Here is a 20,195-nt window from a genome sequence, read left to right on the forward strand (position 1 = left end):
TTTTCTCTGCTCTGAAGAGCCAAAAAAACAATTGAGATTTTTCATATTTTATTTATACACCTAAATGTCATATTTATATATAAAAGTCATATTTTCTGTAAACTGTCATGCAGAAAACACTCGAATCAGTCTAATAATGTTAAATTACAGAATCATATAGGCTATTTTCACCCTTATGTTGCTAGAATTTGCTATGAAAACAATTTAATGCTGAATTGATCACATGAATTGAATCTATCCTTTTCTGAATCTATCCTGAACAACCACAGAAAGCTATCTCCAAAGTTTAGGCTGCAGCCAAATGAGTGCGAATTCAAACTGTTTCAACCTCAAAAGTGCCAGAGCAGCAGGAGAAAAGTCCTCTCAGTTTCAAGGAGCACAAGTCGCACATTGGTTCAGCGAGAATCTACTTTAACTGTACACAGAGAAAAATCGTTGTCCAAGCTCGTAGGAGTCAACACGATGGTGCTGCAGTATCATGTGGTCAGATTTATACTGCTGAACAGCCACTCCAGAGTGATGTCACCTCTGAGCAGACAAACAAAACTGTCAACTTTAAGGAGACGGCAAATAAACAGCATAAATGCTCCACTTTCAATTAAGTGATGTCTTGCAGACAGATTCTAAAATAATGATTTTTCTCCTATGAAATCAGTTATTGTCCTTTCTGTTGTAACATTAGGAAACTGCAGCATTCATCACAAAAGTCGAAAGAGATGCGGATGACTGACATGAAATCTGCACCTGTAAAGGATTCACCTACACAATACTCTGATTATTGTAAATCTTCAGGTACAGAAAATGTGTTTTTCACAGACACTACTTCCACCTAATGTAATACTCATTTTGTCAACAGCTAACATTCTGTGAGTCATCCGAAACTAATTTCCCATTTATCTTTTTTTTTTCAAGATCCTCATGAAAGTGACAGTGACAAAGATGTTAATGTTGAGGACAGTCCTAGACAAGAGGTGTGCAAAACCAACCAGGAAACTGAAAGTGAACCAAAGGTTTTCATAACTGGGACACATAGAGGAATGGACCCCAGTCAAATCCATGTCATCAGTACATTAACTGATGGAGCGGGTTGCTGCCAGCCGCACGACTCCGAGAAGGAACACTTGTGCAAATTATGCAGTGGTTCCGTGCAGAGCTGTGTTAATGCAACGGAATTACACAGACATCTGCAGGATCTGAGCATCCCCAACAGTCTTCTCCACTCTGCTCAGGTAAACACCTGGAACAGCTGCGCCACCACGGACAGAGCAGCGCTGTGTGGACTGAGCCTGGCAGCAGCTGTCAGGACACCAGGAGCTCCAGGATTTCCCATCAGTCTTCAACAGCATGCGCTGGTACAGGTACACCGTCAAAACAGGGAAACACTTATTAAAACACGTGACACACTTAGAACTCACTTCATTATTACTCCTGAGTCATCCTAAGTGAAGATTTAAATAAAAGTATTAAGATAACTCCATAGGAAAATATGCTATGTACTTAAGTACAGAAGAGGTAGCAGTAAAATGTATTTAAAGTAACAAAAGTTCAAGTACTCGTTATACAAGAGAATGGCCCCTGTCAGTGTTTTGGTAGAGGTTATATATTATAATGTTGGAATATTATTATTATTATTACTAATGCACAATAATTTGTAAGCAGCATTTTTTTTCTCACCATTAACTGTTTCATAAACACGTCATTGTTTTTCATGTATTATCCTAATTTGCAAATTAATTGAAATGAGTGTAAAGTACAAGTAAAAGGTCTTTACAGGTTTCTGCAGTCTGAATTTGACAAATCAAGTGGGCATCTTCCAAAGTTACTCTTTTTAGTGTAAAATTCTCTCTTTGTGCTTCCTTGTTAAGATGTGGTAGAAGGACAGTTACACAAGTTTGGTTTTACGTTTTTACACAGAACAAGGACTGTGTGTTTTGTCTGACATTAAAAGCACATGAGGGTTTAATATCCAGGATGAACAGGAGGAATGATCGGAGCAAGCAAAAAACATAATTGTATGTTTGGCCATCTGACTTTTGTTTGAAGACAGATTAAAAAATTGTGCAACTCTCTTTAATTTGTAAGCAGCATTTTAATGTTGGCTGGTTGTAGTCACTACAGCTGTCCAGTGTAGCAGAAGAATATTTTACTCTGAGGTGGGGTGGAGTAAAAGTAGAAAGTAGCATAAAGTAACGTAAAACTGTACTTAGGGTACTTGAGTAATGTATCTAGTTAATTAATGTTGATAATTGAATCCAAGCTGTGTGCTAATTTAAATATGAATTACCTGAAAATCCCCCTTATCTGCTCTGTGTACCTGCTGTATATGAAGGACTTTACTTGGCGAATGAATATTGTTTGTTATTTTTTATTTGAACTGTAAAAAAAAATCTGTGTCATTTAAATATAACGATATTTTGCTGTTTTGATTATAGAGTTTTTGCAAAAAATAATATTCATGCATGATTGCCTGTTTAAAGTCATTTATATAACATTACTTATTACATTATTACACCATGATATTAGCATTATAAGTTTATTCAGATCTGGGCTGTCACTTTTATTCTTTAAAGAACAGCTGATAATCTGTTGTATGTGTTTGTCCCATGGTTGCAGGACCTGGTGAGCCTTTCACACTTTGGAGGCTTTCTCTTTTATCCCTACTCCAGCTTCTCTGCACCATCAGCCCAGTACTTCATCCCGCCAGTGCGGTCCAGAGTGGATTTCAGACCCTATGTAAGCGTCCACGGCCGGGACTATGTAACCTCTCCGATGATATCTTCATCTGTTTCTCCTGTGGGTGGTGGTGGACTGCAGAATCTCGCCTCTGATTTGCTAATGCTACCCAAAACAGACCAGAAATTGGACGACGCTGAAACTGACTGCAGTCAAGACGAGTCAACAAGGGAATGAAAATACTGACTTGAGAGCACTTATTGCTGCTTAAAAGTATCCCTGCATGTCTTGTGGGAATGACTCCTAACCTATTACACAATGAAACTTGCGTGTTGGTAAAGTCTTATACATCTGCATCTTACATGACTTAAGACTGAATCCCTGTGGTGCAAAGCACATTTTACTTCAGCAAATGTATCAGTTTATAATTAACATATAAAGAAGTGATTTTATTGGTTTGGTACTGCTCAGTGGATTATAAGGATTCTGAATTAATGGCTGTTACCTTTCAACAAAAATTCAAATTAAACAAATAAAGCAATACATAAAGCCAAAAGTAAGTTATTTGCCAACTATAGTATCATTTACACACACACACATTTGAAATGAATAGCTTAAAACAGTTCAGCTTCTTTGCATTTAAAGAATCGTTTATCGGAATCGGCCATGAGATTGTGTTTTTTTCTCCTCAGAAATTGAAAGACTGAGTCAATTAATGATTACATTTCTCCAAAAAGTTTCCGCTTGTATAATTGTTTTTAAATCCAAACATGTTAATGCTGTAGTGCTAGCTAATGTTGGTAACTTGATTGCTACTAGCTAGCTATGTACCACACACAACTGTGTCTCACCTGATGTGTTTAATCCAACGACTGCTGGTCTTTTTATCACATCAGCTACACATGGAAGTTCTTTGACGTTATCTTCTCTAACGTTAGCCTCAGTCTTTGAGAGAAACAGTTATTGTCACATATTTACCTTTTAGGTTTGTGGTCTTTTTATATTATTATTTTTACAGTTTTATTATTTATTTTTAACTATACAACAGTTTTATGACAAACTGAGAGCTTCTTGACATATTTGACACATATTTTAAATTGTCAAACATTCACAATTCAAACAGGATCAAAACATTTTTTGTCTCTTAAGGGTATCTGCGGTTCAGGGGGTAGACGTCATTCACTTAACAGAAGGCTAATGGTTTGATCCCCAGCTCCCCCAGTTTGTATGTCAAAGTGTCCTTGTGCAAGATCCTGAACCCCAAATGGCATTCGATGGCTTTTTACCATCTGTGTGTGAATGACTCTCTGTTTCTGGTGAGCAGCTGGCATCTTAGCCTCTGCTCATCAGTGTATGAATGTGTGCGCATGGGGTCAATGTGATGTAGTGTAAAGTGCTTTGAGCAGTCAAAAAGACTACACCTTATTTCTGAAATAAAGTCCCATGGTGGTGGAAGGGGAGGGACTTCTGATTCAAATGTTGCTCAATCCTGATTTGTGCATGGAAGTATGTGGCATGATCTTTTTTCAGCTGAGCCTTGGCTATTTCAAACCAGTGAGAGGAGCATAGAGGGGAAAACGGAAATACAGAAATCTCTCATGTGAAATAACTAAAACTGTTGAAACTTTGGCAGCAAACATTTCACGTCAGTGTCCATCACTCACAGTAACAAGCTTATTAAGAAAACATGGTTTCAGGGCCTTTAAGGAACTAATGTCATACTTTAAATCACCTTCATCCGGCAGAGAGCTTTCTTTAAAGGATCTCACATTTTTACTCTCACAAGGAATTATTTGAGGTCCAGTGTCATTCAATCACTAACACGTACATGGCCATCATCACCTTCAGCTGCAGTTGTTGATGCCATTATGTAAAAACCCTATATAATATTTTTGAAATATCCATTCTCGCCTGTAATTTCAGACATATAGGTCATGAGTTAAAATCCCCCAACACCTTCCTTAGACACCCCAAAAAAAGTAGTACTAACTTTTTGGATTTTCTTTTTGGATTACATTTCTCTTTTTGAACTATATGCTTGGTTACATTTTCACTCTATACTAGAGTAATTCTTTCAAGCCAACTCCTATGGAAAGAAAAAACTGCTTATAAACTCACTCAACTGACTAAATTAGAACTCAAACAAGTGCCCCAGAACTAATTATAGAAACGTTTTCTCTCTATGTAAATGGAAGGAATTTGTCAAACCATTTTTCACAACCACAATGGTATTAAATAAATTAAACTTCATTAAATTGTATATTGAAGGACCACAAAAGGCATTTGTCCAAAAAATCTAAGGGGCTCTCCTCAGCTTGGAGCCCAAAAATGATACAAAAAATATCTAGACTAAAAGGAATTCTTCTTTTGTGTTATTACCTAAACAAACACACACTATGTTATCGAGGGCCTAGCATGTCTCAGAAATTATATCAGGCTTCATCAAGATGTAGGCCTACCAGGCCTTCACAGAATCAGTCACAGTGCCTCCACTGTCAGGTCAGATTTCTGTCAGACTTGATAACTGACTTGCTCTGACCTGCAGGAGCAGTTGCTCTCCACCATGGAGTTCCCACACCGACTGCAAAAGCTTCGAGGCATGATGGGAAATGCTTGGCCCTCCCCTGATCGAGCAGCTGATTGGTTTAGATGTTGGATCATCAACAACATGATGTTGTCTATAGAAACTTTAAATATTTTGTTTCATTGAAGAGCTTTTGCTCTTGCTGTGTGGCATTCACCAAAGGCCTGTAACAGACAATTCAGAGACTGCAAACATTCTTAAAATAAAATAAAATAATACAACTACTGATGAGGTTGGTCCTGGCAGTTTATCTGACAGGTCAATAATAAAAATGTTTTTTTCCAGCTTTCCTTACCCATTGTGTATTTTGACTACTGCTGTTTTGAATGTCTTTAGTTTGAGAAGGACAGTGTCGTGGCCATTTTCATGACAAAGTCCAAGGCCACTATTCTGCAAGAAGTCCATCCCAGGCTGACGCGTGTCCACCCATGTGTGTCCTAATATCCACACTCCAGGAGTACCCAATCCAGAAAAAGTGACAAGAAGAATTTGAGTGTACCTTTTTAATTCGGAGTATACAAAAACGCTTGGTCCATTACCAGCCCAGTACAGTTCACCAAAAGTCACTCAAAAACATTTTGCAAAACACGGTCAAAAACTTGTTACAATACAGGGCTCTTGCAGATCTCTCCTCCCTTCACCCGTGTTACTTTTTTCCTCCTGCCTATGTGCAGCGAAATTACTAACCCACCCAATCAGCAGGTACAAAAACACAATATCAAAAATAAAAAGAAATTCTGCATAACCCATGAACATATAGCAGGTGTTTAACAACAACTTAGCAAATACCATATATGTCAAAATGGCTCTTACAGACAGGTTATTTACATAAAAACTAATATGTTGGCTGTGTGAGAATTATGCTGCGTTCCAATCACTGCTGAACAAATGGCTGAACGTGACAAACTGAAGAACTTTTGTGTGGAGAAGATGACTTTCAGACGCTGTTTACCGTCACAAGCTACCTAATACCACTGGCAGCATGTGTTGATATCAATTTACTTACAGATCAGGTTTTACTATGATATTTTGTATTATCTCCATTTAATACAGGCAAATAAATTAAGGTTGCCTTTTAGTTGATAATTAAGCATTTACAATATGTGCTTCCATAGGTGCTGCCATTGTTGTGTGACTCTTCATAAAGTCGGGGGAGATAGATCTCTTTTTTTTTGGTCTTGTCCTCACTCTTGCACTTTTTGGCAAGATGTACATTTATCTCCCAATGTATTGATTTTGAATTCTCCCCAACCTATGATAATGACAAAATAAATTATTTTCAAGAGGTACAGAGATGAAGTACAGTTGTTATAATCACCTTCTATTGAAATTAATATGAAGTATGTGTGCAAATATTTTTGTGTTTGTGTGAATATATGTATGTAAACATACCTTCCATCCATCCATCGTCAACTGCTTATTCTGCGTACAGGGTCATGGGGGGGCTGAAGCCAATCCCAGCTGACATCGGGGTACACCCTGGACAGGTCGCCAGTCCATCGCAGGGCGTGAATATAGCTTGAATATGTATTTTCTTTGATTAAGGATTTATTATTTTTGTTAAAAAATTTTTATTGTTTATTATGACATTTAGGGTATAAAGGGGTAGGAGTACATAAGTTTTACTTCTTCCTACTCCTTTTTGCACATGTAAATAGAGATGTTTAGGGATTGTCGTATGCTGAAGACAGAGAATGGAAAGAAAGGATGAATGAGCAGCAGTGAAAAAAGAACAGGAGCAGAAAAGGAATGGAGGTGATCAGAATATATTCTGCATGGACTGCAAGCGATTTCTTTTTTTTCTTCTTTTTAAAAAAAGTTTATTTGATGGGTATAGATGCTATAAACAAAGAAAATTGTACAACAATTTTCCAGTGCACAGCATAACAGCATTTATAGCTGCTGCTAATTTCCAATGCCCGTTTTAACATTACATATACAACAAACATTAAACATAGTAAGAGTAAAACAATTGAGCACATACATGTACAAGAAGAAAAATGAGGCACAGCTCTTCCTTCAGTCTCTGTGCTAGCAGTGATGGGAGTCTAGAAAGGGTGAGAGCAGGCTTAACAGGGATAGTGTTTTACATTCTGTAAAGACATATGAAGAGAAAAAATGGTGCCTTACGTCTGCTGGTCATCTATCCCTCACTTGCTGTTGCCTGAATCTGATGTAGGAAGGAAGAGTAGGCTAGGGAATGTTGCACAATATGTACAGGAGCATCTTAGGAATGAATAGAATAGCTACATAAATATTTTTATACTGATGTAGAAGAAAGTGGGCTTTGATTTGTCAGCTATCCCCATATTAATTTCAGACATTGGGTCCGGTTCCCGTTAGGGCTGGCTCAGGTGAGTCCTGAACCATCCCTTAGTTATGCTGCTATAGGCCTAGACTGCCGGGGGATTTCCCATGATGCACTGAGCTCCTCTCTCCTCTACTTTCTCTCCCTCTGTATGCAACCTCATCCCATTATTGCATGTTACTAACACAACTTCTCCCCTTTCTGGTAGTCTTGTGCTTTCTCGTCCCTCTCCTCTCTCCTCCTCCTATCACTTCCTGCAGGTTTTCTGGCTCTGGAGCAGTGGAGTCTGGATCTGTGGCTGCGGGTCACCTGCTGCCCCCGTGTTCCTGCTCGACACCCTCTGCTGCAACGACTATTGTTGCTAGTCTTATTGTTATTATTGTTATTATAATCATTAACATTACGATTGTTACCATTAACACTATTATAAATATCTGTACCATTTTTCATTTAGTCTATAGCAACATCACCTTCACTGTCTGTACCTCTGTGTGTATATTGTGTAGGCTGCCTCCCTCCCCTCTCTCTCTCCTTACATCCCTCTCTCTCTCTCTCTCTCTCTCTCTCTCTCTCCCCCTCCCTCCCTCTCTCTCTCCTTCACCCCCAACCGGGTCGAGGCAGATGGCCGCCCACCCTGAGCCATGGTTCTGCTCGAGGTTTCTGCCTGTTAAAAGGAAGTTTTTCCTTGCCTCTGTCACCTAGTGCTTGCTCTTGGTGGGAACTGTTGGGCTTCTGTAAATATCATCACAGAGTACGGTCTAGACCTGCTCTTTTATGAAAAGCGCTGTGAGATAACTGTTGTTGTGATTTGGCGCTATATAAATAAAATTGAATTGAATTGAATTGAACATTGTGACTGCCTGATGGACTTTTTACGGCAGAGCTGGTAGCAATACTGTGGGTGGTGTGGTGGGTGGAAGAAGCTGAGGTGGAAAAAGTTGTTATTTGTTATGATTCACTGTCTGGCTTTATGGCACTAGGGGAAGAAAGAGGTGGGGCTAGGTTAGATTTAGTTGGGGAGATGTTAACAATGTTTTGTGGATTAGAGAGGAGGGGGTGTAGCGAGGGTGTAGCGAGGGTTTCAGCACATGTTGGGGTTGAGGGGAATGGGGCTGCTGATGAAGATGCTAAGGCAAGTTTAGGTAGAGAAAAGGTGGAGGTAGAGGTGCCTTTTGACAGACTGGAGTATCATAGCATCATAAAGGAAAGACTGACCCAACAATGGTAGCAAGTGGATTAAAGACACCAGAGGGAGGAAGCTGTATAACACTGGGAATACAACAATCTTGTTTTGGATAAATCAGATTAATTTGGCCAGATTAGGTGTACAGGAGTCTGTCAAACATTATCATGCACTTTGGAGACTGTTGTCATGGGTCTAAACAATTTGGGGGTTTAACTATTATCTTAAAAACTCTGATGAGTGATAGTCCTAATCAAGAAGAGAGAGCATTGGAACTAATTCACTTTCTGAAATCCACCGGCCTATATTGGAAAATATAGGTCAGGAAGTCAGTAGGATGAGATCCTTAAAGTGGACAGTCTTCATCACCAGTGGGAGGCAGCAACAGAGCCTAGTCTACCGGAAAGGAACAGAAGAAGAAAAGAAGGCGCTTTCTGACGACGTCATAAGCTCTAGACCCAAACAAACCTTGGTAGGTAGCTAGTTAAACTATGGATGGCTAGTTTATTAGGATGGGTGTAGTAATTTGAGGGCGACAATGATTTCAGTCAGCTATATTCTGTTGTGTGGACAATTCCTGTTGCTACTGACGGTGATTCTGTTACAATGTCTGGAAGGAATTCACTCCCAAAACTCATCGACAACAGAGACTCCTGCTTCTTCTCCTGGTCAGGGAGCTACCGCCGTCCCGTACAGCGAGCAGCCGTCGGATGTTGGAAAACCGGTGGAAAGTACGAATTATACAGAGCCCTATGAGTACAAGCCCCCGTCACCAGTCGTCCTTTGCCGCTACCTGTAAGTAACATGTACAGTAGTCTTGCTACAATGCTATCGCGTGTTAGCTAATGCTAACTATACGCGCACTGTTTTCAGAAATCCAGTTAACCAAAGCAGCGCCGTTTAACATCCGACATTTCCTATAATACTTTAAAAATGTGTCGTATAATTGGATAAGGCAAATTAAAATGAGTGGAGACACTTTTAACTGAATTGAAATTTGGTATTTCATTGGTAATATTGTACGCCGTATTTACTGTAAGGTCCTATGAATAAACGTTAGCCCTTACATCCAGCTCTGGTGTTTTACCTACCGGAAACAAAAGCATCTAACGCTATCAGTTATGTAGGTTATCAGTCATTTTCACAGCAGTGGCATGCTACATTGTTAACTTTCTGTCCTTCCTTATATATTTGATACATGATGAAGACCAGAGGAGTTCATCTACTGTCAAGAACCTGTGGATCACGCAGGCAACCACAGCGCCTTACAGGAGTTGGGCCATGGTTGTGTTGGGGTAAGTGCTGTTTGTAAGAACATGTTATGTTGTTAATCACTCAGCACTTGATTTATTCACTCTTTTTATGTTTAGTGGGGTGGCCAGACTCAAAAAGAGGTGAACCACACAGCGGTTATCTGCACTGCACTTGATGATATAGAGTGTGCTGGACCCAGAGAATTCCTCAGAGGAAACGTACCATGCATAAAGTAAGAGACACACAACGGTTACACATCTGCATGTGCCAAAACTGTCTCACCAACCTTTATGCAAGCCTGTATTGATTTAATGTGCTAGGCTAATTCTTAGAATCGTTAAAACACACGTCTGCATTTGGAGCAGCTGATGTTTCAATTTAATATTCAGGTAAAATCTCTGTGATTATTATTTTTTGTCTGCAAAAAAAAAACTGGAAAATTAATTATTTAAGTGGTGAACCTTTGACATGTTCACATGTTCTTTTGCCACCTGGCTGGTAGCTAAAATTACTGAATTTACGACTGAAAAATGGAGACGCACACAGGAGACATTCTTCCACGGCAGCCTGTCTGTATGTTCAACCAGAAATTAACCAACAACACCTGTGGCATTTATTATAATTCACCCCAAGTTATTGACTAAACAAGCAACCTACCACGGGCCTAATTCTTTGGCATTTTATAGAATTTGTAAATGAATCGACAAATTAACCCATAATGAAAACAATCATTGTTTGCAGCTCTGTAGGAATCGGACAGGCCAGCTTTTTTTCTCTGTCAGCTTCTTGTGGTGCTGCCTTCACGGGAACGGGAAGTCACAGTATCATCTCTAAAATGTTACTCACATGGCGTTTACTGTGTAAACTCCGGAAAATTGAAGCTCTCTTTCTTGGCACCCTGAAAGCAACTTCGCTGCACCAGCGAGTGACGTGGACCCACCTCGCGCTGTGAGTCGCAGACAGTTTGTGCCAAAGTGGACATAGACTGTAGTTTCAGTAGGCTATAAAAATGTAACGTTAAAAACTGAAGCCCTGACTTGCTCTGTTGGGGATTGTAATTTGCACTTTATCAGAGGTGCTGAAGTTAACAGGTGAGATTTCTGCCTGATCAGATGTTGTCGGTTAGTTCCGTTTTCCCCGGCATGAGCACCTCCTCGTCTCATCCAGTTCTGTGTCTGTCAGACAGTTGAGGGGAAACTTCCAGCAAATCGGTAACATGATGCAGTATAGGGCATGTAGTAAAATATTATGAATTCTCTTTAAATAGGCTAATGACGTTGGTCTTCTATTATTACGATTTTTTTCTTTACATGTCAGAGAACTCAGATATGTGGGAGAGATTCTGAATGTGCAGAAAGTTTTGAACATGAGCAGATATATATATAGCAGATATTTTTTTTTTACTAGTCCTATTTAAAATCGTACTTGATTGCAGAGCTGCAGGCAGTGCGTATTCGCGCAGCACATCCTCTCGCACGTCCCTCTCTCTCTACCTCTCCCTCAACTGCACAAATCTGTCCAACACACCGCTGTCAATGTCGGAGACCCAGCTTAAAAAATTATTAGCAAGCATGTAAGGAGCCTAGCTAATAACGAGAGCTAAATTAATGTTAGAATACAGCTGGGGTGTTGAGGCTAGCACACTGTATATAGCTGGTAGTCAATATCGACTGCACACGCGCACACCCCCCGTGCGCCAGTTACACTGTCATTCTGTGGGAAACACTAAGTTATTAACAGATGAGCTAACAAAGTCAAAAACTGAATTAAAACAGATTAATTTATTACTGGGATGAAAAGGGGTCACAATAAATTTAAATGGGTTACTTCCCCACAGAAGACACAAAAGAGGAGATAAGACTTAATCATGTGTGTTGACTCAGCAGTGTTATTAAATAAGTTGATCTACAGGAGAAAAATATTTAAAAGCAATAAAGAATACCTGAGAGCATTACATACTACTACTACTACTACTACTACTACTACTACTACATTATATTTATATATTTTGAATTGTCACCTGACACCTGACTTTTGAGTTTCCCTTTTATATACTAAGATATTTCCACCATAAATTGGTACCAGAATGCAGGATGTGTTTAATGCTCAGAATCTTCTGGGGGAGGACCTTTATACCACCCACTTAAGTGCCCCATCCAAGAAAACCGTTTCTGGCTTCTGTGAGGAACATTCACTTATTAGTTAAATATAATTACTTTTCACATGGCTTTTTACCTGGGAAAGTATTTAATATGTTGTTTGTCATTCAATTGTGTGTTTTTTTTCTATGTTTTTAATAACAAAAATCAATCAAATATATTTTTTGATGGGGGGCGGCAAGGGACCTGGATAATGGATAGGGAGGAATTGGCCCCAATTGGCCTAGAGTGTAATTGCGTAGTTTGTTATTTTCCCCCTCTTTTTCTGCTATAAGTCACACCTCATGCTTCACATGTGAAGTGACAGTATAGTTTTTTCCTCTCATATTAAGTCATTGCGAGGCAGATTGACAGCACATTTGATGATGATGGATATATTGAAGATGTAGTGTAGCAGTCTGCTTTATAATGAAAAAGCTTTGTTGTCGCAGCATGGGACTTGAATTTCCATTAGTTAAGTTTTTCTGAAAAGAAGAAAGAAAAGAAGAAGAAAACAATATAGGATATAAAAAAATCTAAATCTGTAGTGGTCTTAAATCGTGTATCATTTGGGCTCTAATTTCCATATCATGTTTGGAAAACATAAGGAGAGAGAGCAGGGATGTGAGAAGGGAAAGTTGCACTCTGTCCAGGCTTTTATTGTTGTTGGCTTTTGTTATTAAAATAACTGCCCCTCTGTAGGTGTAGATATGTTTCTGGGATGGTGTGACACCTACCTCTAACAAGAAGTCAGTCCACGGAGTGCAGAACTCTGCTAGAGCCGAATAATGTCCCCTGCCACATTCACAGTCAGCATTGTACTGTGAATGGGGGGTTATTGTGCACCACCTAGAGCTGAAACAGTTTGGTCGATCAAAAAGAAATTAATTGTCAAGTATTTTGATAATCGATTAACAACTTTAGTCATTTTTTAAAAGAAGAAATGTGAGACAGTTGTTGGTTTCATCTTCTTAAATTTAAGGATTTCGTGCTTTGTCATTATGACGTCATTTATGATAGTCTCTAGCTTTTGGACTGTTGGTTAGACAAAAGAAGCAATTTAAAGAAGTCACATTGGGCTCTGGAAAGTAGACATGTTTCAAAATATTTTGACATTTTACAGACTAAAGAATTAATCGTGAAAATAATCCTGTTGAGTTTAAGAACTCGAGAGGATCATCCTGTAAACAGTAAATTTGTGACATTAGTTTGGTTGAATTACTTGAGAAATGTAAAACATTATTATATTTGTATATTATTATAAATTGTACAGGGACTGATCCAGATCTGTGGCATCTGTACTTCACCACTAGAGGGCAATGTAGTACCATTACTTGACCTTTTTTTTTGCCATGTTTTCACAGTACACCGCACTCTCCCAGCATCTCTCTGCATTTATCAGCACGAGGTTAATCTCTGTAGCAACTGCGTAGAGATCAGAGACATCCAGCGGGCTCAACACAATCAAAGCAGCACCTGCACAAAGACACTGCTGCAATCTAGTACTTGGATAAATGCTACTTTTGTGAAGCTTATAATGTTTAGTTTCCATTCAGACAGTCTGTCCACCCCTTTCATTGTACAGAACAGGTGTTGCTTTTATTGTGTCCGCTCCTTGTGGATCAAAACTGCAAGTGTTCTGCGCTAGCTTCTATGAAGGTCTTGTGGTTTGCTTCATCTTTATCATATTAAGGTTCAAGGTATTAAATTGTGGAAGAAGTTAAATGTAACATTAAATGCTTGTGATTTATTTTGTTTGCACTGTTGTTCCTATTTCATTCCATGTGATATTAAATAGCATTAAATGTCCTCTTGCATCTTTTGCACAGATACACCGGACACTATTTCATCACCACGCTGCTGTACTCCTTCTTCCTGGGTTGTTTTGGGGTGGATCGTTTCTGCCTGGGCCACACCGGCACTGCTGTCGGGAAGCTGCTCACCCTGGGAGGCCTGGGAATCTGGTGGTTCGTGGATTTGATCCTGCTCATCACTGGAGGCCTGATGCCCAGCGATTACAGCAACTGGTGCACCTACTACTGAGACGGACAGCGGAGCGTGACCGAGGACTCTGGCCAACTCTTAGTCAGATATTATCAGTTAAATATTGAAAACTCCAGGGCACTGGCCTCTGCCTGCCATGGTTATGAATCTGTGGGCTGACTTGTTGTAAGGGGATTTATAGCTCAGCCGTGCAAAGTGGAGTCCAGGGGCCCCCTGAGGTTCCCTGGGCTCCCGAGAAAAATGTGGAATAAGTAAATTTAATTCTAATTTAATTCACTTGAAAATTCCCACATTGAGAATGCATAAGAATGACTATACTCCGCTTTCGCCAGAGCAACAGTGATGACTGCTACCTTTAATACTAAATTGTCAACTTGGGTCACCTGTAGTTCAGTTTATATGGTCTGGAAAGAAATGAGTCATGTTGCCTTTTAGTTCTGGTCTGCTTTATGTTGACACTGACTTGACTGATACACGGAGAGGGACACAAGCACAACACATCTCTCGAAGAACTGATGTATTGGAGAAAATCAGCGCACTCATAAGGTGGCAGGAACACGTGTTATCACGGTTACCAAATGACTTGCATAAATAAATACATTGCTTATAAGATTGTTTTCTTGACCGTTTACTGTCAGTACGCTGAATAAATAGTAGTTTCGCTCTTCAATTCCTGCAACAATTGGTTATTTCTTTACAAGCTCGTGATGACACCAGAGAACATAAATAAGCGCGTAAGGCTCAGAAAGTGCAGCATGACTTGCTGTTATTTTGTGAAATTTGAGTTCACCATGTAAGTCCACACAGCAATAATGACACAGTATGACATCACTGAAAATGTCCAATCATTGAGTTACCGGTCTATCCATATGACTTCATTTGAACAGCTCTATATATATATTTATAAAGCCAGTGTGAACACAAACCAAATCAGAACTGAATGGCAACAATTTACGTTTTATTCCCTTTGTTTGGACCAAATGAGCTGAACTACAGGTGTAAAAGTGACCTGAAATCCTACAAAATGTAATTAGTACTCATGTCCTGAAAATGATGGGAATCCACGTGTTCTGTAGCTACAGTCCCACTCTTAATTTCAGATGTAGACATGCTGATACAGCCAGGCTGATAGTCACTGTCCACATACATAATTTTGCATACTGACCATGAATCCTCCATTCCAGTTCAACTCTGAGCAATGATCTTAGAAATATTCTGTGATTTCTTGAGGGCAACATCCTACACAATTATCATCATAGCTTTCCTTCTTCATGACCAAACAGCCCAGCTTTGACCCTTCGCTGTCCTCTTCTACTGGAGGCGTTCTGACTTCTGTATTTTCTCTGCTGCTTCAGTGTGTTCAAACTGTACTTAGACTGATTAACATTACAGCCTGAAGCCAGCAAGAACACAAGACATGGACATAAGTCACGTTGACAAGATGATGATTTAATGCGACTCTAAGACTGTTTTGAGACAGCTAAAGCAGTACATTTCCTTTACCTTGACATATTGCATCTGTGCTGTGTGGGAGCATATCCTTCCTTTGCATTCATGTGTAGAGCCTGACCCTGTTTAAATGTCTCTAACTTAACAAATTTTGATCTTCATTGACTTTCTCCAGCGAGGCCCAGGTCTCACATTAAAAATTTAAAATCTTCATCTTCCACTTTGTAAAATTTCTCATCTTTACCTGAACTGAAGGTTTATGTGCTCTTTCGTAGATACAGCCGGTTTCATTACCTAAGGATCCATAAAATCCTTCTAGGTCATAAAAAGTTGAAGAAGACATGTCAGTGTGTCGACTTGTCTCCTCCTGCAGCAGCAGCAATGTAGAATGCAATATATTTTCAGCTGGCTAAACACCTTTAAAGTGGAAAGAATTAAAACTCTGCTTTACATATTGCAGTTTTCCACTTAATTCACAAAAATGCCAGTTTATATACTGTCTTACACACCTGCAAAAAGAAATGAGAGTTGTTATTTTATAAGATCTTTCCTTTAATCCAAATGTAATTCTTTGCTCTATTTCATTTTCTAATCCAAATCCAGCTCTGCAGATCTGCCCTATATTACTAAAAAAACATGCTGAAACATCCAATATTCATGCCTCTGTAAAACTGTAATGTTCTGGAGTCTTGGGGGCCTTTGTAAGAATCTGTAAATAATACTGATCTGCCCAACAGAAGCTTCACTTGGGAAGCGTTGCCGTACTATTTATTTATTTACTTTACGCATTGCATGTGTTAAGTCAGAAAAGACGTATTCCTGGAAACATCCTTGAGTCTTATATTGATTTGGCAATGTTTGTTTTTCAAATGATCTCAATGTGTATGTTTCTCCTGAACGTATAAAGGAAAACGTGCCATTTGAAATGAAATTGAGAGATAGTGGCAGTTAATGATTTTTTTCCCTGTGCTCTTCAACTTTTTAATTAAAGCTACATGTGCTCCTGGAAACTCCACTTTCCTCTATTGTGATGGTGAGAAGGAATCCAAAGTGTCTCATGCTGTATTTGTCCACAGTTGTGACTCAATAAAAAGTATCTGGTACAGTGTGTTCTCTTGGTTCTCGGGTTAGATAATGGGCCCTGGTTTGTGCAGAGTAGAATGTCAATCAAAGTCCTTACTCAGTACTTTAAGATATCGACTCAGTTTAGAAGATTGGATTAGTAGGGCAATGTTGAATTCCTCCAGAGATGCAGCATATGATCAACATTTTGAACAGCAGTGGAAAACACTGATAAAATGGAGTACATTTGTAAAGAAACTCAACAAATGCAGACACTTCTCTACAGGTGTCCTGCATTAAAATGATACTGTCTTCCAAATGAAAAATAGATATAAGCAACAACATGATGTGGGATTATTTTCCTATCTTTATTCAAGAGGCTGGTCTTTCAATTTGAGAACATGGGATTGATTTCACGTTCAGATGTTGTAAAGCATTACAACCAGAACCCCTCAAAATCCCACTCTGGCACTCAAACAGGCCTAACTTGTGCTTAGATTTGCTTTTCTACTGCTCAAACTGTTTGCTCAGATTTGCTCAGGCTGCTTTCAGATTTCTCCTCTGTCGTATGATTTTTGTGCAATAACCTTGTCAAACTCTCATTCGCTTTACTTCTTTGAGCGTCCCGTATAGGCACTTACTCTTCCACCACGTTCATCCACTCCCGCCCTCCACGGCTTTATTTGCTTTCTTTACAGCTTTTGGAACAAAGAGACAGCTACATACTGTATAATAGTAGCCGAATATTACACCAACATCCCATCAGGGTGATGAAGTACAAAATAGGGTCACCTTCATAATGGAACTGAGCCATCATTAATACAATTGTTCACCTGTGCTTTTCATCCCACAACAACTTAAAACAGGGCTGCAAACTCACGCGTTGACTGTGAGACTCAATTGACACTTTTCACACACTCACGCTAATTTTCTCAAGCTGTGCTCAAAATGTTTTAACTGGAGCACATTTAGCCCTGATATTTAAATATGGCAGGGTTTATCACACATGGGTAAGTGCCGTAAACCTGCATTCTTTCTTATGACCAGCTGGGGGGGGGGGGCGACTCCACCGGTCGCAAAATGAAGTCTGATTTTATTACCCCAGTAAACACTTTCCTCATGGGTTTTTGATCTCAATCTGTAGTTTCATGTCTTCTTCAACACAGTATGATGTTTATTTAGTAAATTATAGTCCCATTTAGAGGAAAATAAATGATAAAGCAGGTTATACTTTAGGGTGTAGCTACCTTGTGATTGGAAAGTTGCTACCATGGGGACCTGTTACAGTGTGTTTTCAGTTCATGGAAGTGTAACTGTAACTATAACATTTTGGTCGCATAAAAATGTCTTGTTCACCGTTTGGTTGTACTAAAAGTCACTCTAAGGAGTCGCTGTTCATTTATTCTGATTAGTAGGCTACCTTTTGTTTTAAGCCTAATTTTCCCTAGCCAAAATTAGCATCCCAATTAATATCACCGTTAACGTGAATAACAGATACACGATGCTAACCAAGCAATTTAGTTAGCGCTAGCTAATGCCGCAGGCCACATCCTGCCATAAGCACCTCTGTGTAGTCCAGCATACAGTACATAAATCTGATATACTATTCAATTCAATTTTATTTATATAGCGCCAAATCACAACAACAGTTATCTTAGAGTGCTTTTCATGAAAGAGCAGGTCTAGACCATACTCTGATGTTATTTACAGAAATATATATATATATATATATACAGATATGTATAGTAGTGTTAATGATAATAATCGTAATGTTAATGATTATAATAACAATAATAACAATAGGACTAGTAACAATAGTTGTTGTAGCAAAGGGTGTTGAGCAGGAACAAAGGGGCAGCAGGTGACCCGCAACGACAGATCCAGACTCCACAGCTCCAGAGCCAGAAAACCTGCAGGAAGTGATCGGAGCATGGAACATGGAACGCATATACGTATGACAAAAACAAATAATGTAACACCAAAACTATTATGATGGTTTAATTTATTATCATGCGGCAGACTTTCATCCCCTCTGTGGCTTTTTGAGGATAAAAGGAGAAGTTATCCTATCACTTAAGCTCCTTGGTGTTACTGGTTTGAATCTAAAGTATTGGCTGAACAAAGGAAGTGGTGAGGAAGAGGAAAGGACATGACAGCCAGTGGCTTGGAACTTTACAGTTAAGACAAGTACAACATGTTAACTAGAAGAGAATTGTTACAAACAAGCTAAAATGAAAGCTGTCTGTATGTTGCCAGTTTGGCTTAGTTTGCCACGCAACTTCACATGTAGCAAGTCCCTATAAACTAGGCAAACCCGCTCCTCCCTTCTCTACCAGCAGAGTTCTTCATTCTTTCTCGACTTTGTTTCCAGGGAGATTTTGTTGAGTGGATATAGTGACTACAGTAACCACCACATTTATTTACAATAAAATATTAAATTCTCATCCTGTTTTGAATTTATTCTTTTTTTAAATAATATATTTTTAAAAGGTAATTATTTAGTAATAAAAAAGAAATGATAAGAGCTGAACTAAACGGAGTATCAATAAGAGCGTATCAATAAAGTGATAAATTACTACTCACAGGTAAGAGTCCATCTCTGGGGAGAAGGAGGGGGGATTCTCATATCATTTTTGATATGCAAGAATGTTTGTTGTAACTTTAGTTTTTAGTTTTTTGATAAATGCTAATAAATAAAACACTTTGTTTAGGGACAAGTAAAATTAACTTTGGACAATTGCCAGAATCAGCTCGCCTGACGTTACTGTGATAGAAACATTTTAAAATGGAGCATTGCCAACAACAGCTTGTTTTATAATTTATTTTTGTCGGTCACTGATTAACTGATGTCTTTAATTTTCAAACTTAAGTAGACATAGAGGAAGGTAAGAAGGATTATGTTCCTAAATGCCATGATATTTAAGACAATGAGATGGTGGTTTAACAATGTTTTTGTTGTTATATTTTTGAAAAAGGAATGTATTGAGTTACAGTGAGAAAGTATACTCATAATGTAATCCTCATAATAAAGACTTCTAGACTCGACTTAAAAAAATAAACAAAAGCTAACACACTCATTTAGAGTGATCTTGATAAAACTATTGACATATTTACATTTATTGTTAGGCCACAACCTCTAACAGGAGCAAATGAGGTCAGATGATGTAGTAAAAAGAGAGAGAAATGCATAAAAGGTGAATGGGCTTCTAGGCCCATGTGAAATGTTTTAAGTTAATGTTACGTAGGTAACTTACATCATGTGAATTTAGTCACGTGACTTACATAATGTCCTTATTTTAACGCAAACCATGATCTTTTTCTTAAATCTTACCAAGTAGTTTGTTGCTTAAACCTAACCTAACCATTTTAGATATCCTTGTATAATTTACATTATCATTATTTATATAATTTATTTTAAATGCAGCTTGTCTTTTCATTGTTATTTAATTCCCTGTGAAACCTGGTGTCGAACAAAACCATCTATCTAACTTCATATTAAACCATTCCCCCTTTATTTCTGTCACAGCACAGCTGCCAACA

The 20,195-nt window shown here is 38.7% G+C and overlaps 2 protein-coding genes across 2 annotated transcripts; both read left to right on the forward strand.

Moving 5' to 3' along the window:
- The first annotated feature begins 686 nt into the window (after window positions 1-686).
- Window positions 687-3,286, forward strand: LOC119891152. The gene is made up of 3 exons (XM_038702497.1): window positions 687-792; window positions 913-1,358; window positions 2,614-3,286. The coding sequence occupies exons 1-3, from the start codon at window positions 717-719 to the stop codon at window positions 2,908-2,910; spliced, it is 819 nt and encodes a 272-aa protein (XP_038558425.1). The 5' UTR covers window positions 687-716; the 3' UTR covers window positions 2,911-3,286.
- A 5,891-nt stretch (window positions 3,287-9,177) lies between these two features.
- On the forward strand, window positions 9,178-16,696 carry tm2d2 (TM2 domain containing 2). The gene is made up of 4 exons (XM_038703634.1): window positions 9,178-9,543; window positions 9,956-10,043; window positions 10,119-10,234; window positions 13,970-16,696. Exons 1-4 carry the CDS (start codon window positions 9,287-9,289, stop codon window positions 14,181-14,183), a joined length of 675 nt encoding a protein of 224 aa, XP_038559562.1. The 5' UTR covers window positions 9,178-9,286; the 3' UTR covers window positions 14,184-16,696.
- Window positions 16,697-20,195: the final 3,499 nt, after the last annotated feature.

The sequence above is a fragment of the Micropterus salmoides genome, unplaced genomic scaffold, assembly GCF_014851395.1.
Source record: "Micropterus salmoides isolate LMB-PRFRI ecotype aquatic unplaced genomic scaffold, ASM1485139v1 Ms_hic_scaffold_7, whole genome shotgun sequence".
Classification (NCBI taxonomy): Eukaryota; Metazoa; Chordata; class Actinopteri; order Centrarchiformes; family Centrarchidae; genus Micropterus; species Micropterus salmoides.

Coding starts and splice junctions, on each gene's coding strand:
- LOC119891152 (XM_038702497.1), top strand. CDS start 717: ATGCGGATGACTGACATGAAATCTGCACCTGTAAAGGATTCACCTACA. Junction 793..912: donor TGATTATTGTAAATCTTCAG/GTACAGAAAATG, acceptor TTTTTTTTCAAG/ATCCTCATGAAAGTGACAGT. Junction 1,359..2,613: donor AACAGCATGCGCTGGTACAG/GTACACCGTCAA, acceptor CCATGGTTGCAG/GACCTGGTGAGCCTTTCACA.
- tm2d2 (XM_038703634.1), top strand. CDS start 9,287: ATGATTTCAGTCAGCTATATTCTGTTGTGTGGACAATTCCTGTTGCTA. Junction 9,544..9,955: donor GTCGTCCTTTGCCGCTACCT/GTAAGTAACATG, acceptor TACATGATGAAG/ACCAGAGGAGTTCATCTACT. Junction 10,044..10,118: donor TGGGCCATGGTTGTGTTGGG/GTAAGTGCTGTT, acceptor TTTTATGTTTAG/TGGGGTGGCCAGACTCAAAA.